Source organism: Nuphar pumila, chromosome 5, assembly GCF_984573655.1.
Source record: "Nuphar pumila chromosome 5, dmNupPumi1.hap1.1, whole genome shotgun sequence".
NCBI classification, from domain to species: Eukaryota; Viridiplantae; Streptophyta; class Magnoliopsida; order Nymphaeales; family Nymphaeaceae; genus Nuphar; species Nuphar pumila.
Genome location: NC_143253.1, coordinates 107,313,918 through 107,338,749, shown reverse-complemented (window position 1 = coordinate 107,338,749; position 24,832 = coordinate 107,313,918). Strand labels below are relative to the sequence as shown.

General features: G+C 39.4%; 1 protein-coding gene across 3 annotated transcripts; it reads right to left on the bottom strand.

The window, feature by feature from the left end:
* Positions 1-23,405, bottom strand: LOC149838041 (uncharacterized). Of its 3 annotated transcripts, none has more exons than XM_090006333.1 (14): positions 23,181-23,405; positions 12,753-12,864; positions 11,078-11,190; positions 10,103-10,225; positions 9,806-9,978; positions 9,606-9,681; positions 7,950-8,036; positions 4,653-4,733; positions 4,528-4,560; positions 3,334-3,387; positions 3,159-3,200; positions 1,949-2,027; positions 1,390-1,460; positions 1-330 (listed from the first exon to the last, which is right to left on the bottom strand). In XM_090006333.1, the coding sequence occupies exons 1-14, from the start codon at positions 23,358-23,360 to the stop codon at positions 226-228; spliced, it is 1,329 nt and encodes a 442-aa protein (XP_089862459.1). In that variant the 5' UTR covers positions 23,361-23,405; the 3' UTR covers positions 1-225. The 3 variants fall into 3 exon arrangements, with proteins under 3 accessions (XP_089862459.1, XP_089862460.1, XP_089862461.1); XM_090006334.1 differs by having other exon boundaries at positions 9,806-9,936; XM_090006335.1 differs by lacking the exon at positions 7,950-8,036.
* Between the last annotated feature and the right edge of the window lie 1,427 nt (positions 23,406-24,832).

The following is a 24,832-nucleotide window of genomic DNA, read 5'->3' as shown; positions in this document are numbered from 1 at the left end:
TTTGATAATTTATGATATTTACACTCGGCTCTGTTTTTTTCTTTACAGTTTACATAACACTGCTAATGAAGCTGAGAGTAAACTAGCAGCCACTGTACTGCTTGACGAGTGGTTGGAAGATATCACCTTCTTTATGAGTCACTTTGAGTTGCTCCTCTCCACAATGTCTCCCATGCTCCATCTCTAAAAAATTGCGATCTTTTGCATGGTTGAAAATTTCGAGTCTTAGGCGAGGAGGGGTGCTTCAAGGTTGTGGTCTATGTCCTGGCATTGTGGATCATCTTCGTCATCTTCTGTTTTTAGCGTCAGTGCTTGAAACAAAGCAGCGACCTGTCCAGAGGATTTGCAAATTTAATGCGACATTTTAAGTGTCGTTTTGGAGACATTTTAACTCGAAAATACGATAAAATTGAGAACTTGCAGCGGAGTGCATCCGAACCCACTTATCCAGCATCGTGGGATAACCCACGACATTGCCAGTTGGAGTAAAAGCAGAAATTCCCCAACTTATGACAGTTTGGGTTCTTGAACCCAAAATCATTAAAGGATGGAGATAAATGACAGAAAGACGAAAGTTGCCTTTGCCTCGCTCAGCAGCGCTATGACCAACTGAGCATGTTAACAACCGCTAAGCGTAGCTGTACTCTCAACACTGTCCCATGAGCCAGTGAAGTTATTCCAAGCTTCTTATGAAACCACTGTGAGGGTTATTTATAGAGTCGCCCAAGTCCAGCACCGACGAGTATGGGCCCTCAACTAGCTTACGTATGAATGGACGATAAAAGTTTTTGGCCAAGCATCTTGAAGCCTGCTTGGCCTTCAACCAGGTCAATCTTCAAAACCACAGTGGTGCAATTGATAGACAGCTGTCAGGGGAGTGTAGCTGCTTCTGTTTGTCTGGTCTGGTGGGAAAAATCAAGTGATACGTCAAATCATCGACTTTTTGTCTTTTAACATCCTCACCATCTATCGTGGTAAATCTACATCGACCACCGATGGTGAACGTCATTAGAGCCGTTATCGTAGGCCCCACCACTTGCACACGGGACGGTGGCAATGGGGATCAATTGGGTTTGGAAGTTTAAAAACTGGATTCAAGGATTTTACACGTGAAGTATTGGAAAAAACAGGTATCTTACTGGGTCTGGTCCTTATAATCTGGACCTCGGCCGAGATTTGATCCTGCCTATGCCAGGTCCGATCAAGATCTAGACCGGTTCAAACTCGGACTCAGTCCAGATCCAGCTGAGTCAACCCCTAGTTAGATTAGGGACACGGTGAGCTATCATTCTCCCGGGTAAGACCCAGACTAACTTTTCAATTATGAGAGAGAGAGAGAGAGAGAGAGAGAGAGAGAGAGAGAGAGAGAGAGAGAGAGAGAGAGGTCACCATTGAGATGGAGGCACACACGAGGCTGAAACCCTTGCAATGGAATAGTGCGTCGCTGGACAGGAAGTATGCTGATGCATCCACACAAACAAAAAAGTCAATTGCTATGAACGTGAGCGATAGGGTGAAGTAAGCATTTGCAAAGCACGTAGATAGATAAATGGGAGGAAAGGGAAGATGCAGGGGTAGCCAACGGCATATCACGGTCACGGACTCACGGTGAAGCTCTACGAACCATGTTGGAATAGGGAGTTGAGAGAAGCAAGCTTGAGAGTTGAGAAGCAAGCTTGAGAGCTCACTTTCTCACAGAAGAATTGGGTGCCAACAACAACAAGAACCATTCTCAAAAGTTGCAATAGTAATGCCATGGGAAAATACCTATGAATGAGACGAGAGATGGGAAATGAGGAATGCAGAATGAAGGCCGGTCGATGCATGTCGTTCATTGATTTCACGTTGGGTCAGCATTGTAATGTACTCGGCCACACATAAGTTAGAGTTCCCATTTTCCTTTAGTCCGATCAACATGGTCCCTACTATACATGGTCAAATGACTTACATGTCAATGGGCTCATCGCAATTGGAGACAGCAAACTGGCAATGGACTGCACCCCAGCAATAGATCCTTGGGCTTTTCCCTGCAAAAGTTCCATAGACCGGCAACAGTTACGAGGAACAGGCCAAACCGTTTCCCATGGGAATGGTTAAACAAAACAAACTGATGTTCAGAGCTTTCTCCATAAAGAGAGAGAGAGAGAGAGAGAGAGAGAGAGAGAGAGAGAGCTCTGTTAACTCAATTCCAAGGAGTTACTTGAATGCACACAATTAAAAGGAGGACAAGTCGGTAAATTGCAAACTGTTACAACACAATTACCCTAATGTTATTTTTATAGATAAGTGGGTGCATCCAAACATCCCTTATATATTGCCATATAAACGCATGATATGATGTCTCTGGATTTCTTTGGCTATGAATATAATCCTGTTGCCAAAAATCAGAATTCTGCCAAGTCAATCAGACACTGAACTTTTAGTTAAACATGTGCCGCTAAGCTCTAAGCTAGCATGTGTGATACTTGTGCTTGGGGCCATATATGATACAATACGTTTGAATAATACTTCCTACTTATATATGGTGAAACCTGCATGAAGCAATGAATGTGTCTCTAACATGTGTTTTATCCCATATAAGAATTTGGAATTAATATTTAGTCGTTGCATATCAATTATTACTCATCCTGTTATAGATGTTACAGATAGCGGAGCTTAACTTATCAGATGCAGAATGAATTAATAGTATATGTAATAAATCCAGAGTTGGTCTTCACATATTTATCATCAACACAGTATTTTTGTGTGATACATGTAACTCGTAATCCTAAGCCTATTCAAGCAGTTTTTGAAGCAAAAGAATGGAATTCTTCTGGAGAACTCCAACTCTATAGAAAATGGAAAATTGTCACTGAAAGATCTTACAAAATGGGTAAACCAAATCAATGCCCTTTATGTATTCAGATACACATCCTATTCTGGACACCATGTGAACAGATTAGCTTGTGTCAACGGCAAAATATTGGCAGTATGATATTAGAACAAGTTCTCAAGTTCTTGTTTTGCAATTTTTTCTTTCCAATTTTGCTTTTATCATGGGTCACTTCAAAGAGTTGGATAAAATGTTCCTTTTAGTATTGGAAGTAAATAGCAATCTAACCGTTAAGGAACTAAGAATCTTATCAAGGAAGCAGACAACAAGAGAAAAGATGTCAAACCTGATTATTTGCATTTGTTGCTTTGGAAATAATTGCGTAAGTCTGCCCAACATCAAAGAACAAAAGCATTGAATAACACAGCTATATCAACAAAATAAAAAAGGGAAAATTTTATGAATGAAAGAAATCAATCATCTCAATATATATAGATGACACAAAATCCCATGGTACTTACAGAGGGTTTCACAAGAACATATACAACGCCAAAAGAAACACCAAGATATGGCACCTGCATTGCTATTACTATTAGATAAGGCTTGAGCATAAAGAAATCTAGAATGATATTTGTTCATGATTCCAGATTCTGCATGGCACACCACTTTAGCAACACAATGATTGGAAAAAGGGCATGAAAGATGATTTAATAAACAATTCAAGAGATGAAATGACAGCCTCAACACAGTTTAGGGCTGCAGATACAGGGCTACAGCTATTTTTATGAAGTTTCCAATATGACGTGTATAGAAGGGGATATGGAATAGGAGTCAAAATGGAGCATCTGTGTGTCATAGAAGGCCAATCACTCATTCTCAATTCATTCAGAAATTGAGCCACTGAACCTGTTGCTAATGCATGGTAATTGGTAAGCTGCTAGGTTCATGGTTCTTTCTCCTTTATTTCTCTACTCGCCAGAGAAGGTATCTATATCATCATCTGCAAGTATCCTTTACACTCTCCTAGGCATAAGAGAACTTTTGCTTAAATATATTCTACAATGTCAATTTAGATTAATGAAAAGTCTTCGTAGAGATACTGCACTCTTTTGAGGCCTGTCTGGGGCTGCAGCATTTATGACCTAAAATTAAACTTTGAATTATCTTTTTTTATGATAAAGAAAATAAATTTACTATGTAAATATGAAACAGTGACGAGGGTCAAGAAAGATCCATTATGAATTTCTAAATTCTAATATCTTTGTAGCAAAAGGCACTAAGTGTTGCCTAGTTGACCTAGATCCTGGCTGGTGATTAGGCATCATGCATTTGAAAAAAACTACAGAAGGGTCTTAGGTGACTGAGGCAAGAGGCAAGGCTTAAGCAAGATAGGCAACCAAATTGACCTAAGCCTGATTCTTTTCCTTTTTTTGTTTAATTGCAATGCAGCTATCGGAGAAGCTCAGGCATGCCTCAGCAAGACAGATGACTAGGAAGGAACCAGACCCTAGGCATTGCCTAGTGCTTTTGATTACATGGCATAAGTACAGGGAAAAACTTGGCTATTCAAGATTGTCAACATAGTATTTGGCTTAACATATAAAAAGTACATATTATCTCCTACTTAGAGCATAAATAAACATGCTACAATGTGTGAAAGTATATAAACAACTTTTTCAATTCTCAATGACTCTTTCAGAGTGTTTTTTACATACCCAAGATGCCCATGCCAAACCACATAGCAAAGCCTGCAGAAATAAACATTGTCATTGAAGAAAGATATAATTATGAAGTTCTACTAATTAAATAAGTAGGATAGGATCGCATATTATGGTCATACAAAGGCAATTGCTGCACTCAATGCAAGACATAGAACCCTTTTCTCTCCTATCAAAGGGTTGATGACAGGCAGCACCAAAATCTATAAGAAACAAACTGCATGTCAGCAATCTCAACAAGCAAACAATGGAACATCTCCTTCAATGGGAGCATATAAAGACAACATCAAAATTCTATGAATATGATGATGAGATAGTGCACATGAAAAAAATGAAAAATAAAAACAGAGCCTGCTGTGGGATATAAGCCTACCCTTAGTACAGAAATGTTTGTAGAAATTCCATTCTTGATGCTCTTAGTATCTTCCCTAGAAAGAATAGCAAAATATCATCATCAGATGGATAAGCCATCCACCCATCCTTTCCTTTTGAGTCCTCTAGCATTAGGACCTTCTTCTTTCAATTGTACAGAGTATTTTGCATGCGTGTGTGTATGCATGAAAGTGCGATATAAGAGTTCAGATGAAGCTTGGAAGGCTATATTAATATAAAAAAATAGGAAGAAATCACAGCTGATTACACCGAACAATGGAATACTGAAAAAAATGCCATCCATGGATTACTATTACCATGGTTTGCTCATATTGAACATTGACATGTTGCAACACTGGTTTTAATCAAAATGATCAAAAATATAATGCATGCTCTAAGATGGAATATAGACTCCATGCCAATATGCAACATGTCAATGTTCAATATAAGCAAACCATGGTAACAGTAATCCATGGATGGCATTTTTTTTTCAGTATTCCATTGTATGGTGTAATCAGCTGTGGTTTCTATATGAGATACGATACACACTCGAGTGTGTCTCGTATCCCATGTATCATACTATACATTCTCGATGGGATTTCAAGAGGGACGAAAAAGTAATTTTGTCTTTTGGATTTAAAACCCCCAGGACCGGTTCCTTCATTTGTATTAAAGTCATTAGAGAAGAACCTACACACCCTATAGGGCTTGGAGGCATTTTTGAAAGGCCGATTTTTGCGTAACGGAGAGGTTTTTTGTGATTTTCATGCAAGGGAACATTTTTCTACCCATTTTTGCCTTAAAGACATGCTTTGAGATAAAAAGACCTTGTTTTTTGCTTTATTTGTGTAAGATTGAAGTTGGAGGATAAGCTCCTTCTTTTTAATGGTTTTACAAGATATTTATTTGTTTTTGCCCTTAATCTCCCTTTTTCTACCCATAGAACTCAAAATCTAGCCTTAGGTGTGTTATTGAGCCTAGTTTTACCTTTTGTGGTTATTAGATTTAATTTGTGCCTTAAGAGATCGATGGAGGATAAAGGCCTTGCAGGATACATCCCAAATGATTGAAATGCTGCATACTAGTTAGCTTGGAGACGGGTTTAAAATGAATAGTAAAGTGTGACTTTTGTGGTTTTATAATGAATGTCATGTTGTGGGGCATAACAACTTCAGCGTAATTATGTACTCATCATATTCCATCTGATATTAGTGTTGAGCTTCTTACTAGTCTTTAATAAAAAAAATACAAATACATGCAACATTTGCCAGAGAAAATTTGCTAAAGGTGATCCCTGATTTAGAAGATGAAGATGATCCATTACCATCTCAGGTTGTTGCAATAAATGGAGAAAATCATTGAACTTAAATCTGATACTGAAGATGACTTCTATATATATACATATATGTCTCTAAACTCTAGCTTGTATGGCGACATTATGTAATGGTAACTTTTGTAATGAATTATGAAAACCCTTAAGCTTTTGTATGTAGCAACATTTTGTCGTAATCAATTATATTTGTGATGATTAGATTTACTATGACCCAATATGGTGATACTATGAGGTTCTTGACGATCATAGAGGGCATGTGACTCTGAGATGTAGGTTATCATTTAGTGCTTAGAGAGGCTTGCACCACATGAAGCTGCACAGTGCAATGCTTGGTGAGGGAGTGCTACCATGTCAGGTGGCTATAGATGATGCACGAGCTAAGATGTTCACTAATATAGAAGAAATAAAAAATATAAAAAATAGAAGGGAGCAAGTGGTACAAGCAATGGCATATTTTCGAGTATTGGCTGCACAACCAAATGATAAAGATGATGAAGAGCCACAAGGTCCACAACAAGATGTCATCTTTGATGTAAAACGTGGGATGTTTGATGATCAAGATGATTGATGATGATGTTTTGTATCTTTTGTCACAAAAAATTTGTATAAAGAAATCTATATTTAGTTGATTATGGCATTTATGCTTAGCTGAATGTTTAATGACCACGTTTCTTATTTTAAGCCCAGCTGATACCGGTTACAATATGCTTTTTACAACCTTGATTAAAACAATGAGAAATTATATATTTTTACCATCTTCTAGACATGTGAGTCTTTTGTATCTCAAGAAGGCCACTTCAGTCTTTTACTTTTGTTTGTGAAAGCATTTGCTTTATATATGTAGTAATGTGTAAGTTTCAAACCATCTCAGACTCCTTAAAAACATATTTGCATGTGTTTTTTTACTTAATCTAAACTAGTAAGTGTGATCACTATACTTTATTTACTAGAAAACATGTATTAGTTTAAACATTTTTCATGTTTACATGTGTTTTTAGCTCAACAAAAAAAAACAATGGTTCATCTTTTTAGCTCTCAAGCTGAGCCGACTGGTGCCACACCAACAACTTGATTAACCAAAAAATAAAAAATTCTTGTTAAATTGAGTTGATCCAAACCATGATTCTTAGTAAATAAGCAATGATAAACACATTTATAGCTTTGGATTAAACAAAAACACATGTAAGTGCATTTTTTAAAGGAGTATGGGACAGTCTGGGAGATATTACTCTCTCTCTCTCTCTCTCTCTCTATATATATATATATATATATATATATATATATATATATATATATATATATATATATATATATATATCATGACTTGTCGTGGATGCTCGCCACTTTTTTCATTTTTTCCACCTAACAGATCTATAAATATTTTGGTGTTCATGCAGTAATTATTCACATACGCAATCTAGGAAATTAATGAAAAGAACACATCCAAGGAAATTCACACATACACAAGTATGCACGTGTGTGTGTGTGTGTGTGTTTGTGTAAAAAACACGTCCACATACCAAAAGAATCACATGAATGAAGAAAATTTGCAAAGGCACAACAAAATTAGGTCCCCATTTGCATCTTTATTACAATATAATGGAAACTAACTGTACTCCTAGAACACAAAGCAAATAAGTAGAAAATGGAACAAAGGGAAAAGAGAAATTGATGCATTATCACAATGATATGAACCATTTAATGGATAAGATACCTGAGAAAAAAAAGAACCAATTCCAACCATCATCAGTACCTCCGACAACTGGTTCTTGCTAAAACCAAAAGCCGCCTTTAGGTAGTACTGCACAACAAGGAGTTTATAAGCTGGCTAAGGCATAAACCTGAAAACATCAAGGACTTTTATGTTTCATTGTACATTCAAAATTTAAATGAGTTTTCTCCTGGTATTTAAAATGTGATAGAGCCTGTGAACAAACTCAAGAACAAGTGATACACACACATGTAATCTATGTCACACGGACTCGGCTAGGGAGGCGCTGCACCCGAGTCGACACGCCCCGACACGGGTGCGGACACGGACACGGCCCAGACTCGGTCAACGTCGAGTTGGACTCGGTCAACGAGTCGAGTCTGAGTCCGTCCTTGTTTTGGACTCGGTCAACGTTGACTGAGTCCAAAAATATCCATTTTTAGGGCAAAAAACAAAAAAAAGATCTTTTTATATATATTTTTAAAACATATATATATTGCATGAGTTTCAAACATAAGCCCCAGGAAAAAAAATTCGGGGGGCGCTGCCCCCCGCTAGCTGACCGCGCAGCGGGACCCGCGCCGGGGGGAGCCCCCGGACCCCCCTTTCTGGAAGGGCAAAAGAACAATTTGCAAAGTTCGTAAAAACACTCATGCTGGTGCCAAACTTTAGAGGACAATATCCACATATATGCACACACTGGATATATATATATATTTAAAAATATCTATATATATATAGCTGAGTCCCCATGTCCAAAATTTTTAAAATTGCGCCGCACCCGAGTCGCACCCGCACCCGCACCCATGTGACATAGCATGTAATATAATATATTGTTACATAGACCAAGAAACCATTTCTTTCTTTCTTTTGTTTTTTTCCCTCTTTTGGATTTTAATCCAATAACACAGAGTCTTGGCAGTTATTCGTGAATACATGGAATATGAAGCATAGAATCCTGTCAAAAGAGGCCCACAATTACTATGCAAAAAACCACTTTACTAAATGTTTGCAGAGCTAACTAAATGAATGAGACATGAATATGAATTTTCAAACCTGGCGGTCTTAAACAGGTTTTCTACCATCAGGTTGGTGGAAAAAATGCCAATGCATGAAGATTCAGCATAAAGAAAAAGAGAGAGAACTAAGGGCAAGATATATTCTGTTACCAGGACACTCTATTTTGCCCTCCGTCCCCGTGTCAACACATGTATCTCCATCCGTGTCAACACATGTATCTCCATGTCGACACCTGGATGGTACATACAAATTTGCTTTTAATTTATAATTTATAATTATTTTTTCAGTTTATAACTTTATATTTTCAGTATATAATATATACTTTAGATATAACATATATATTTAGATCACATTTAATTTATTTTGTATTTATGTGATATATATATATATATATATATATATATATATATATATATATATATATATATATATAATATCACAGTGTCCTCGTACCCACATTTTTTAGAATTGCTGTGTCGTACCCTCGGTACCCGTACCTGCACCCGCACGCAGGTGACATAGGATATAATCAAGGAACACCCAAAAAGGGCACATCTGCACATGCACACACACTCAGAGAGAGAGAGAGAGAGAGAGAGAGAGAGAGAGAGAGAGAGAGAGAGAGAGAGAGAGTCATACCAGTAATACACTGCTGATGCCAGACATTCCCAGCTCATAGAAGAAAGAAACACATGCTATGCGCTTAAGTATCCCACTGTCAAAGCAATTGCCTATTGTTAGAGAATCTATCCTTACTAGAGCCTCATAGGTAAATTACATAAATATAAGCAGAAAATGTGCTACAGAAGTGTGATTATCAGGCAACATGCGAACAAAACCTTCTCATAACCACTGTAATAGTGTCTTTCATTGAAATGGCTCGGTTCCTGAACACATTCTTAATCATAACTGTAAATGGTGCATGCTCAGTGGACCTAGGAGTTCTTTCAACTGTCTCGACCAGAAACAGCTTCATGTAAATTGTGGAACAGATCAACAGAAAAACCGAGACCTGAATGTGTAATTCTGTCAATAGGATAAAAAAATATGAAACCATATCATACACATGGGAAGCTTAAGATGGTACATGCATATGACAAACAATACCAATTTGCACGTATGGTTAAGAAATACACCTCAAAAATACTATCTTCTGGAAGGAAGCGTGCAAGCACATTCCCCAATACATGTGAAGCAGAGAAAAGACCAGTAATGTATCCAAAAGCTGCAGCTCTCTTGCTGTCTTCTATAACATCTGCCTACAAAGACGTAAAAATGTGTTTAATACAAAATACACATAAGATATGTCAATCTGGGCAAGATAAAAAAAATCCTAATTTGCACTTGCCAACTCTGTGATGCGACATTCAATGCCATAAATTAGTGAATTCATGCTATGTGCCAGTTTGATCATTCCCAGTTTACATATGAAGACACTCAAGGAGTGCACACGTGTACATACAGTTGCCAAATGCCATGTTAGTTTCAGCACAATTAAAAAGGCTTTTAGAACCAAAACACTCCAAATGTCGTGATAAACTGAAACGCAACACAAGACTTATGAAACCTTTTCCAGAAAAAAACAATTTTCAATTTTTTATTTTCAGTTTTTAATTTAATTTCTAAACCTATAGAGACATTCAAATATAAATTAGTGAGATGCACAGTTATATCCAGATTCAGTTCCTAATTGTCTTGTATTTCCAAGGCCATCTGTGTCCATATTCTAGTAGTTCTATATCACATATCCATGTTCTGTCCTTGAGGATGGATATGACTAGGACAAGTAATCAATCCATGTCTTACCTGTTACCCTAGAAATTACAAATTATGCAGTTCATTCAATTAGCTTAGAAAAATAAAAATCACCACATGATGGCTGGCAGAGTTTTATGATGGAAACAAATCTAATATGAAAAGTTTTACCAAATGGTTTCAGAGCTATGAAGACCTGATCAGCTATAACATACCAAAGAAATAGAAAATTATAGAACTGATAAGTTTTAAAATAAAATATGCATAGCTCCAGTTCTTTTTTCTTAGTTCATGGCATCTGCATCTGCTATATAATGGCATTTCATTATCAAAAGAAAAACACCTAAGGAACTTACCGCATAAGAAACTGATATGCAAAATATGCTTCCTTGACTTATGATATATGAAATTGTTCGGACAACATAATATGCATAGACAAAGGGCTTTGACTCATTCCAAGCGAGTAGAGCTGAAACACAGAGTTACATGAGATTCATTAAATCATTAGGTAGCATATGATGCATACATACAGTACTTTGATTTATACCAAGCAAATAAAGCTGAAACACAAATAAACAACAGCGTCATGTGTAGACACCCATAATGACCTTTGAGATTTATGTGAAGAATATTCCATGTTTTTTAAGCCAGACATATTTCTTTCTAGTGAAAGGTCAGAAAACAAACGGCGATGAAAATGAAAATTTGGCAACTCATGAAAAAGAAAAAGAAAGAACAGAATCCACTCATTTGGATTCAGGATGAAATATGAATCTTCCTCCAAGAATGTACTGTTTTATGTGACTTTTTCATTATTCTGTGACCCTAAATTATTGAATCATCTTGCAATGAACACTATCGATTCAGTGGAAGACGGGTATTTTTCTGTCTTTAAACAAATACCTTTTGTTTCTACAGATAAATCTCATCAGAAATTTTCTTAGTTTGACTAAGGCATTCAGATCATATTATGCTAGTGCCTGTGAATTTGTCTTTGAAAGGATAAGGAACTGTGTAGAGGATAAGAAACAGTTCTTCAACTTGAGTTAATTCAATATCCAGAGCCTCGCTTTCTACTCCAAATTTAATTTCAACACTTTGTGCTTTAAGTTGCCGCAAGATTCCACAGACTTCCCGTTCTCTCTGCAGCTCTGCCCACTTTGAATCCACTATATCAACATGCCAGATCAGAAGAACCACTCAAAGGAAGGGAGTTTTTTCTTTTTCCTTTTTCCTGTATATCATTGATAAGAAATTAACCCATTACTCCAACAAGGATGCTTGCGTCTAGTGTCAAACGCATCTTGTCACAGCTATTAGTTACAGTAATGGAATTGATACAGAAATGCAACAAAAGAAAAAGGAGTGTACTACACAGAAGCATCTTCCTGAAATATCCTAAGTTAACTGTGTCAGGGAAATGTTGATTGATGATGTACATGCATATTCGTAAAAGATCTTTAAGAAAAACAGCACACAAGTATGCATTTTACCCTGCAGTCTCTGAGCTGCGCCTAATAAAGTACAGTTTATGATGTACCCAGGGTTAGAAGATACGAAACCCAAAATTGGGACAAGGTTTCCGCTACCCAACTCAGATCAAATGAGTCATGTTCAGTAGCACTTGGCTGACAAAGTCTTACATGAGTGACTTCTCAAGCTTAAGATATGGGACATGATCTTGATAAACCTATCAACCAATGTTATGCTTACACAATGTTGCAGTAATATACATCCAGGTCTCTTCAAGCCAAAGAAAGAACAGAAGTAAATGGAATCCCCAACTGTCATTGGTCGAGTGGCCTCTTAGCCACCTTCCCTGCCCCCCAAAAGAAAAAGCTTTTTTATGTATCGCAAAGAAATGTTCCCAAAAATTTGCCCACAAATGACATGCCAAGTACACGCACGCAGCCCGAGCATCTCTAACTAGTAACTAGTAGCATGACTTGCTGTGATACAGATCGACGGTATTAAGCATGAAGAATGACTAGCACCTAAGAGAAACATAGCAGTATCAAGGAAACACCATACCAAATGGAACAATAGACGTTGAAATAGTAATGAGGAGCATTGGTTTACGCCCATAATCATCTGCAAGCTGGCCAAGGATCGGAAGGACGATCATTTTGAACACTCCAACGACCTACAAGGGAAAAGAACTCGAGAAACGTCAGGAAATACGTACTAGTGAAAAATACATAAACAAATCACTTTCCACTGTACATTGATAACACCAAATGCTTTTAATAGCTTAAGAAGTCAAATACCATGAAGTTTGCTGTTCTGTGCATGTCTGGCCGCAAGCATACATGTCTTTGCCTGTGTGTGTGAGAGAGAGAGAGAGAGACGAACTATAACCATCAACATTACAAAACAGGTTCAACCAACATTGAACCTACCAGATAACCCACCAGGCCCAGGACATGCCAAGGAGCCCCAAAACGAAGGAAAAAAAGAAGAAGAAAGAGAAATGAAAAATGAAAAATGAAAAAAAATGGAAAAAAAAGTTAACAGAAAAGCACAGAACAACTCCAGTTTGTCGGCGAGCGTCACCCTGGATCATGAGTGGTCCTAGTGGGCAGATTGTGATGTAGATCAGGGATGTTGATGCGAATAATGTTAAAACATATGCAATAATATGTAATTATACATCTATATATATAAATATAGATGTATATTCACCATAATACCCGATAGGGGTATTATGGTCTTTTCACAAGTACCCAATAGGGGTACTTGTTTTATTCCTTTTATTTTGCTGTTTTTTATTTTAGTTTTTTTATTTTTTAAAATGTATTTTGGATACCGAAAAGGGGCCCCACAATGGAGTCGTTGGGGCCCCCAACGGTCACAATTGTGACCGTTGGGGGCTCCCAACGACTCTATTGCGAGCCCCTTTGGTCTCCTTTTCTTATAAATAGGGGGAACCCCCCTTGTATGTGGTATGGCTCTTAAGAGCCCCTCTTCAATAATAGTGATATTATTTTTCATGTGTGTAGCCTTTTTATAAGGCCTTTCATATATCCTTTAGTGGATTTCCTCTCTTATGCTTGTTGCATTTGTCCGTGTGGGACATAGTGAATGCTCTAGCATTCTTGGATTCTTCCGCATATTTCATTACATGGTATCAGAGCCATACGATCTTCTAAGGTAAAATCGTGTATCTCTCTACTTCCTTTTTTTTTCTCACACCTCCATCTTGTAGCAATGGAAGTCAAGATCGATCTATCATTCAAGCTCAATGGGAAAAATTACATGATGTGGGCATCCGCAATGGAGAATAATCTCAAAGGCAAGAAGCTTTGGGGTTATGTAATGGGGACCATTCCGGAACCCCAACTTAAGCTCACAAAGATGGAAGACGATCAAGAGAAAGCACTTGAAGGCGATGCTCGTCTCAAGGCTATTGAAGATTATCATCATCAAATGGAAGATTGGGAGAGTAACCATGCAAAAATCCTAGCATGGTTTATGAATAACGTTGAACTTAAGGTATGTGCAAATATTGCTAAATTCCGCCGGGCAAATGAAGCTTGGTTTTTTATGAAAGGTATGTTTACCCAAAAGGATATTGCAAGAGCTTATTTTTTGCAAGAAAAAGTGAGAACCACAAAACAAGGTGACATGAGCATACAAGACTATTATAGTGCTCTAAATCCTTTGTGGGATGAATTGGCTCTTTTAGAGCCTAAATGGGTGTCTATGGAAGATGTGGTTCTAAGACAAAAACAAATAGAACAAGATAGATTGTTTCAATTTTTATTTGGGCTTCGTCCCGAATTTGAACAAGTTAGATCATCACTTCTCCATAGATCTATGTTTCTTCCCTTAGAAGAAGCTATTGCCGAGATTACTCAAGAAGAGACTAGGCATAATATGGGTAAAAGCATTGATGAAGTTCTTGCCGTATCTAAACCCGGCAATCATGTCAAAACATACAAACCACCTCATTTCGGTAAGCAAGGGAGTGGTGGAAGAAAAATGATTATATGTCATCATTGTTATGAGCCGGGACATATTAAACCCGTTTGCCCAAAGCTAAATGGAGCATTCAAGCCAAAGGTGGCTTCCGTTGAAGAATCATCCACCAAAGAAGATGACGGCAAGAACGGGGATCTCAAAGATACTCTTGACAAATTTCCTTGGCTCTCCAACAAATTCTAAAGGCTACTTCTTCTACCTCCAGTGCCGCCATTGCCTCATCATCACCTCCCGGTACATACTCTTGGATTTTAGATTCCGGAGCTTCTTTTCACATGACCCCTCATGAAAATGCATTAACCAATGTGCACACCAATTCAAAAATGTCTTGTGTCTCTACGGCCGATGGAACTTTTCTCAAAATAAATGGTGTTGGAACTCTTGATTCTAAAAATATTCAAAATTTCCTTGTTCCAAAAGTTAGAATAGTTCCAAAATTAAATCTTTATCTCTTTTCCGTTTCTCAAATAACCGACCATGGATGTGAAATATCTTTCTCATCCCAAGGGTGCTTTGTGCAGGATCTCCGGTCCGGGAAGCGGATTGGGCAAGGCCATAGGAAAGGAGACCTTTATTTTATGGATAGCTTAATGCTTCCAAATACCTCATTTTGTACTTATGTCCAAGACAAAAATATTGAAACTTGGCATAAAAGGCTTGGACATCCAAGTTACTCTAAAATGTATCTTTTTCCTTTTGGACACAAGTTTTGTAAAGAAAAAGATATCAATTGCAAAGATTGCATTTTTGGCAAAATGAAGTCTACTCCTTTTCCTATTAGAACCTTTGTGACAACAAGACCTTTTGAATTGGTGCATTCCGATGTTTGGGGGCCATCTCTGGTTCTATCTAAAGGTGATTATTCGTATTATGTTACTTTTATTGATGATTATACTAGATATGTATGGACTTATTTTCTTAATTTTAAATCAGAAGTTTTTAACTTCTTTAAAGAATCCCATGCAAAAGTTCAAAATCAATTTCAAAGTCAAATATCCATTCTTAGATCCGATTCGGGTGGAGAGTACTTATCAAATGATTTTCAATCATATCTAAAACAACATGGCATTTGTCATCAAAAATCTTGCCCAAGAACTCCTCAACAAAACGGTTTAGCGGAAAGAAAACATAGGCATATTTTGGAAACCACTAGATCCTTACTCATTTCTAAAGATATTCCTAAAAATTTTTGGGCCGAAGCCGTGTTAACCTCCACCTATTTAATCAATAGAATGTCATCTTCAAAATTGAACAATATCTCTCCTTATGAAAAACTTTTTAATATGACACCCGACTACAATTGTCTTCGAATTTTTTGGTGTAAATGCTTTGTTCTTTTACATAAAAGAGATAAATTGTCACCTAAAACAATAGAATGTGTATTTTTAGGATACGGTGAAAATCAAAAGGGCTATAGATGCTTTGACCATAAAAATAATAAATTATTTGTCTCCAAAGATGTAACCTTTCTAGAAGATGAAAATGGATTTGAAATATTGGAAAAACCAAATGAAATTGATTATATGTTTATCAATAATCTCTTAGAAGATTCAAATGATGACTCTTTGAGTCATCCGGAAGTTTTAGAAAATACTCATGATTCTCATGATAATGATGCATCACCAACTAATGGTGACAATCTCCAAGTATACACTCGCGTGAGGAAGCCCAACCTATTAGTGCTTTAGAAAAATTCTTGCGGCTTAATGAACCTCTAGAAGAGACCTCCCTTAGGCGTTCTTCTAGAGAATCAATTCCACCTAATAGGTTTGTCTCATACGAAACTCTCTCACCTAAATATATAGCTTGTCTAATAGCCTTGCATTCTTACTATGAACCTTCCCATTATAATCAAGCAAAAAGTATACCTCATTGGGTTCAAGCAATGGAAGTTGAACTAGATGCTTTAAATAAAGCTAAAACTTGGGAAATAGTTCACCTTCCTCCAAATAAGAAAGCTATAGGATGTCGATGGGTCTACAAAGTCAAAACAAAAAGTGATGGTTCCCTAGAACGTTATAAAGCTAGATTAGTTGCTAAGGGATACTCACAAGAGTATGGCATCGATTATGAGGAAACTTTTGCTCCCGTGGCTCGCATGACAAGCGTTAGAACTTTAATTGCGGTAGCATCATCTAAGAAATGGCCTATATTCCAATTAGATGTTAAAAATGCCTTTCTTAATGGTCAGTTGAATGGAGAAGTATATATGGACCCTCCGCCGAGAATTAGTGTTAACCAAGGTCAAACCCTTCGGTTATTAAAAGCTTTATATGGTCTTAAACAAGCCCCTAAGGCTTGGTATGATAGATTTAGTGCTATCATGTTACAATTGGGATTTCGCTCATGTTATACTGACACTGCTCTTTTTGTTAAACGTGCAGGTAATAGTATCATCATCCTTCTGCTTTATGTTGATGATATGATCATCACTGGCAATGATGAAAGTGGTATTCTTAAAGTTAAAAATATGTTAAAACATAATTTTGATATGTCTGATCTGGGTTTTCTCAGGTACTTTCTTGGTATAGAAGTTGCATACTCTCCTCGAGGGTATATATTGTCACAGATGAAGCTTGCTGCAGACATATGTTCCAAATCTGGGATTTCAGATGATAAAAAGGTGGAGACTCCCGAGGTTATCAATGCCAAACTACGACTGGAGGATGGAGTTCTACTGGATGATCCTACGCCCTACAGGCAACTCATAGGCTCCCTCACCTATCTGACTATCACCAGGCCGGATATTGCTCATGCTGTGCACTCTGCAAGCCAATTTCAGCATGCTCCTACATCTGTGCATATGAGTGTTGTGCTCCGGATCATTCGATATATTAAAAATACTTTGACTAAAGGGCTATTCCTATCCTCAATCTCTTCCTTAGATTTACTAGCTTATACTGATGCTGACTGGGGAGGAAACCCAAATGATCGAATCTCAACTACTGGCTTTTGTGTTTTCCTAGGAGATTCGCTAATTGCTTGGAGGTGCAAGAAACAACAGAAAGTCTCATTGTCTTCTACTGAAGCAGAATACAGGGCTATGGCAACTACTACAATGGAGCTGGTGTGGCTTCGAAGTCTTCTTCAAGATATGGAAGTCGAAATTACCGGGGCTTCGAAGCTTTGTTGCGACAACAAAAGTGCCATCTACATTGCCAGCAACCACACTTTCCATGAGAGGACTAAACATATTGAAATGGACTGTCATTATGTACGTGATGAATATCTTCGTGGGACAGTTACACTGCCATATGTCACTTCAGAATATCAACTTGCAGATTTCTTCACCAAAGCCCTGCCTGATCCTCGCTTCTTGTTCCTTCTTGGCAAACTTTCGGTCATTCCCCCGTAAAGTTTGAGGGGGGGTGTTAAAACATATGTAATAATATGTAATTATACATCTCTATATATATATAAATATAGATGTATATTCACCATAATACCCGATAGGGGTATTATGGTCTTTTCACAAGTACCCAATAGGGGTACTTGTTTTATTCCTTTTATTTTGCTGTTTTTTATTTTTGTTTTTTTATTTTTTAAAATGTATTTTGGATACCGAAAAGGGGCCCCACAATGGAGTCGTTGGGGCCCCCAACGGTCACAATTGTGATCGTTGGGGGCTCCCAACGACTCTATTGGGAGCCCCTTTGGTCTCCTTTTCTTATAAATAGGGGGAACCCCCCTTGTATGTGGTATGGCTCTTGAGAGCCCCTCTTCAATAATAGTGATATTATTTTTCATGTGTGTAGCCTTTTTATAAGGCCTTTCGTATATCCTTTAGTGGATTTCCTCTCTTATGCTTGTTGCATTTGTCTGTGTGGGACATAGTGAATGCTCTAGCATTCTTGGATTCTTCCGCATATTTCATTACAAATAATGGCATACACGTCCGCCAAAATAAGGTTCACTATTTTGTTGAACACTGCCGAAATATGCCGAAAGATAGCATTGTTGCGAGTCATCCATACAACCTACCATGACGAGAGAAGCCATGTTCGCCAAATGATCCGCCAATAGTTGCAATGACGAACTTGCTTAGGACCCCACAGCAAATCGTTGGCGAACGATTCCTGACGCACGCTGACCCCCGGCTTATTCCAAGTCACCTTGAAAATGTTTTGAAAGACAGAGCACTCCCAAAAAAGGTGAAACGCAGATTCTTCGGCCGCCTCGCACAACACACATTTACTCGGCTGATGGAATCCGATGGATTTGAGGAAATTGTCAGTCTGCACCCGATCGTGTAGGATTAGCTAAGCCAGGAAACATGATCTCGGAGTCGGACCCTTGCCCCAGAGCAGGCTCGTCGGAAACCGGTCCACCCCCGACGGAAGGAGAGCGAGGTAGCCTTCTTTTGAGCGGAAAGATTCGTTCAGAGCAAAGATGCGTCTAACGAACTGAGACTGCGAGTCAACATTTCCATTATGAAACAGAACCGCAGACCAAGCTTGGATCCATGATCGACGAAGCTTTGACATTGTGCGCTGACGCACGCTAGTGGCCCCCACCAAGGATTCCACACCTCCGTATTTAGCCAGGAGCATGCTTGCACATGGGGACCCAGGTTGGTGTGCAAGTCAGCTCTGCTTCACGACGAGAATCATACTCCTCAGCCTTGGATCCTTGATTCCCAACCCCCCCCTGTATAGGGGAAGTCGAAGTGAGTCCCACCCTATGAGGTGGCGTTTGTTTTTGGTACCTCGCCCCGACCACAAAAAGTTCGCCACTACCTGAGTTAGCTTCTTACTAACCCCCATAGGCATCAGGAACATAGACATAAAAAATTCTGGCATAGCAGAAAGAACGTGCTTAATGAGAGTCAGTCTACCAGCGATAGAAAGGTAAGAAGCTTGCCAGCCCGATATTTTGTTCTGAACTCTTTGAATAGTAGCGCTCCAGGCTGCCGTTGTTACACGACTGATTTGAAGCGGCAGACCCAGGTAAGAAAAGGAGTTTTCCGATACCGAGCACCCGAATATCCGCTGGTCCATGTCCAGCATTGACGGAGGAGCATTGACCATGGATAGACAACACTTATCGTAGTTGATGGATAACCCTGACATCGATAGGAAAAAAAGGACAAGCTTGAATCTTAACATTTGTTGGATGGACGCCCTTCCAAAGATAATTATGTCATCTGCGTAGGTCAGGATCTGACTACGACACTCCTGTATACCGAGAGACTCAATTAGACCATCCTCCACTGCCCTCTTAACCAAAACCACAATGCCTTCAGAGACGATGTTAAAGAGTAACAAAGACAGATGACATCCTTGCCGAAGACCACGACCAAGTTTGAACTGATTTCTCTTGACCCCATTGATCTGAATCTGTGACTGGGCATTGGTAACCAGCTCATGCACCCAGCTAGAGAAACGCCTACCGAAGCCCAGGTTAGCCAACATGATGAAGAGAAACGACCAATGAACCGAGTCGTAGGCTTTATGAAAGTCAAGCTTAAGAGTAAAAAAGCCCCCCCCCCCGCTGATCTTCAGAGAGTGCAGCACTTCTGTGGCCAAAATGAAGGAATGTTGAAGCCTTCTGTTAGGAATGAAGGCAAACTGCGCCTCCAAAAAAATCCTAGGAGCGACTGACCGCATCCTATTAGCCAAGACCTTGGCAATAATGCGATATAAGCTCCCTAACACTGATATAGGTCGAAACTGCGAGATATCCGATGCGGCTTCCTCCTTAGGAATAAGTGACACAATTGCTAGGTGAACATGAACCGGCAATCTGCCATTGCGATGAAACTCAGTGAAGACACTAAGAATGTCACTCTTAACACATTGCCAGAATATGCGAAAGAGATCCACTGGATACCCATCAAAACCTGGAGCTTTCCACCCAGACGAATCCTGCACCGCCGAGACGATTTCTTCTTCGGTGAATAACCCCTGAATCGAGTTGGAGAGCGCTCGATCCAAGGACAAAAATAAAGTTGTACCCATATTGCCACCTGCAGCTTGGTTGCAGGAATACAGGTTAGAGAAATAGTTGGTAACAACATTGATTACCTGATCGCCCGAAAAGGAGATACCGTTGATATACATAGAATGAATCACATGTCTTCGATGCCTGTGTGACGCTAAAGAATGAAAGAACCTTGTATTCCCGTCACCCGCTTTAAGCCAAGTCACCCTTGACCGCTGCTTCCAACGAATCTCATCCTTTAGACACCAAGATTGCACTAGAAGAGTCAGCTCGGCCGATCTAGCATTGAGGCTTTCAATATCTGATGCATTCATATAGGTCGTATCCAAGAGAGACTGATTTATAGAAAACAGCTCACGCTCTCAATCCTCCATATTTTGGAATTTGCTTATTTTATTGGAGATAAGCCAAGATTTGATATCGCGGGATAGGCGAAAAAGTTTAACCATGCATCTAGTAGCCGTCCGGACCGCATAACAAGGTCGACTCCAAGATTGTTGGACTAATGACTCGAAACCCGCCTCATTAAGCCACCATTGCTCAAATCTAAAGGATCTGTCGCCGGTGAAGCCTTGTCCCCATCGGATCACAATCTGACTATAGTCCGAGACAGATGGTGGAAGAAGCTAACATGAAATGTCATTAATAGAACTCAGCAGATCTGACGAAACAAGCACCCTGTCTAGCAGACGAAAGCATGGTCTAGATCGTCGATTGGTCCACAGGAAAGCTTCGCCTACATGGGAAACGTGGTACAACCGGTTCATCTGAATAAAGTTTTGGAAAATCCTCATTGAAGCGGAATAGGGCACCGGAATACTTGAGTCGATAGGAGACAGAAGGCAGTTGAAATCTCCCATGATAATATGATGGTCCCCAAATGAAGCAATGACCCTATTCAAGTCCAACCAAAACTCCTCTCGCCGACTTTGACGGTGGGGACCATACACTAGTGATCACAGCTGGATTTGCGTTTGAAGGAAGTGAAAGAGTAATGGATATGGAAAACGTACCTTCATCCACCTGTTGTAAGGCTAGAGACTGCTTCCCGAGGATGAGGATGCCTCCCGCATATTGAATCGCAGGCTTGAAGAAGAACTCTGCCCCACGTCAGATTTCGGAGACGACGGATCTCGGGATATCTGCCATCTTCGTTTCACAAAGTGCAATCAGATCAGGCTTTTCTTGACGGATCCAACTCGTCAGGAAAAGACGTTTGGAGGGGCAATTCAGTCCCCGGATATTCCAACACGATCTTCATAACTGAAAGTCCGGAAATCCCCGAGGAGTGCGGATCCTCATAGACCGCCTGGGAGAGACCCCAGACACGCCGGATGGAGAAAGCGAGGGCCGACGACGTCTCCTTATTGGGAGACCACCCCGCTCAGGTTGAGATAACCCTCCGACCGAAGGAGATAGGGCGCTGACGTTCGTGAAACACCCCTCATCCACGACCGAGTTCGGTAAACGATCTGCGATTGCAGCTAGAGACTCACGCATAACAGATTCGATGCTGAGTAACTGGGTTTGGGTAAGCGCGAGTTCGAGCCGCCGAGCTGCATCGTCCACAGACAGACCCATAATGGATGAAAGATGATCACTCATAGATGACGAACCCGCAAGCGACGGTGTGTGTGTGTGAGAGAGAGAGAGAGAGAGAGAGTTTAAATAAAAAAAAAGACAAAGAGAACTCTGGTTCTGCTCTCGGTGTGGCCGGCACATTTCTAAATCCTAAAACTAAAAAGAACCACACACATATAGACATCCTCCTAACCAAACTTTTCACAATTTGACCATCAGAAAAAGCAGAACCTTCTGCTGTCGCTGTGAGCATCTTCCTCAACTCACGAATCACCTCATCCAATTTCCACATCCACGACAACTCAATCTAGCATTACCAACGAAAACACACACTCGCCCTCAATTATTTCAAAAACCCCTGAATTCGCACAAAAGCACAGGCCAGAATACATACATCCAATTCCACACCGCAGGGGGAGCATTCTTTGAAGAACCAAAACTTTATCTCCATTAACTTCACGAACTACAAAGATACACACAAAATCAACGAAATCATACTGAACAACGGCCAAAACTCCACACAGAAAAGGCTCGGGCGTTCTGCCTCAAAAATTTCCTCCAACAAGACTACAATTCTCGCCAAAACGTCAGCTAATTCATCAAGCACACGCTTAATCGACATTAACATAGAAAACTCGGTTGAATTACACAAAAACCAGAAGTAGCACACCAGAAGAGCGCGAAGATACGCAAATTTCGTGCACGAGAACTACAAATCCGTTAAGAACAATCAGAGAAAAACTTACAGGAAAAAGGCTGAGATCAAATAAAGAAGAAGGAATCCATCAAGCACAACGTAAATTTCAATGACAGAAGAAACTCAGTACACAAAAACCATCAGTATTACATAAAAAGAACCGCGAAAACACCGGAATTTCGCGCTCAAGAGAACAAAAAAACCGATCGAGAAGTTATCAGAGAAGAGAGGAAAAACAAGAAGAAGAAGAAGAAGCTCACGGTCTGCTGCAACCCCGTGAGGTACATAGCGAGGGAGCACGTCGTCTCGCCAGGGCAGAGCGCTCCTGTAGTAACATCGACGAGCACGGAGACCGTCATCTCCTCGGCGATCCAGTGGACGGAGAGAGGGATGAGGAGGTGAACCAGAGGGCCCAGAGCCCGAAACCCCGAGACATCCATCGCCGCTTCTTCCGTCTCCGATTCTCTGCCTTTATCGGAAAAAGGTGGAGGGAACTTCCCGTGTCCAATTTATAGGGAGGACTGAGGAGGCGGAGCGTGCCCGGCGAGCTTCCACGTCACCCGCTGCTCCTTCGCCACAAGCATGCCCGTGCCTTTTACGACTTGCCACTCGCGCGCACGAGTACCGGAGCCGACGTGGCAAGTTATCATTGGAAGGATCGCCTGATGTGGCATTAGCACGTGTAAGTTGCGTTGCTGTCGTCGGATATCATTGGAGGTGCTCTGTCGTCTGCGGTCTGACGGTATCCGAGACGAAAGCTGAAGAATCGGTAAGGCACGGGCGACAAGGAGTCGGATCCGTATTAAAAAGAATCGGGCAACGAGAGCTGGAAATCCAGACGGGCCGCTCGTGACTCGGTTCCGAAAGAGCTTACCCAAACTCGTGAATTAGGCCGGGCAAACTGAACATGAAAAACGAGATTGGCTTGGTCTGTATTGTTTTTTTAACTTGTAATAAATATATTTTACATGTATATATTTATGAGTAGGTGGTAGCTGCCTACCACTTTTCTTTTCTTGTTAATTTTTTTTTCATGTTTTTCTTAAATCTGTTTGTACAGATGTGTTCTACGTTGATTTTATAAAAATTGACTTTTGAATTATCTGATTCTAATATATAGGTAGGTTTTTATAAGGTTTAAAAATCTACGGTTTAAAATTTTCACAAATATTCTAACTTGATTTGTCTGATTGTGACATATATGTAGATTTTTATAAGGTTTAAAAATTGACAGTTTAAAATTTTCATAAATATTCAAGGCTTAAAAAAATATGTTTTTTTATTGAAAAAAAAGATTCAAATGTCGTTTTCTAGTAAACCAACCCTGCATAAGAACACTTCTATTCTGTAGAGTCAGATTTGCAAAAAACAACCTGAAAATATCCGTTTGGTCGCAATAAGCCTGTGGTATGCCAAAAATATAGTAGGCAACTACAACTTTTCCATATATTTCAATCATAGACTATATATAGCCTTTATAGTAGAAGTGTGCAAGCAAAAAGTTTAGAGTTCAAACCCTTTTTCTTATGACTTTAAAAAATACATTTATTTAATAAATAAATCAGTTTGAACTTTCCTTAGTAGATTTAGAGTTCCAATTCTTTTTATTTTCGATTTTGAAAATACATCTTTTTGTAAACAAGTCAGTTTGAACTTGGCTCGTTTAACTTGAGCTCACCACAAGATCGAGCTTAACTTGAATACATCAACTCGTTTACCAGCCTCCCACAGAGGTCAACTTGGATCTGTGTGGGTTCCATGCTGCATAGATAGCGGAAACTTAGCCGAAACTTGGATCTGTGTGGGTTCATGCCTATTTCAACAATTGTCAATTTTTTTTTAAAATTAGACTAACCTTCAATATTTTTCTTTCAAAAAACTTTTTTACACTAACCTTCAACTACTAGCTTAA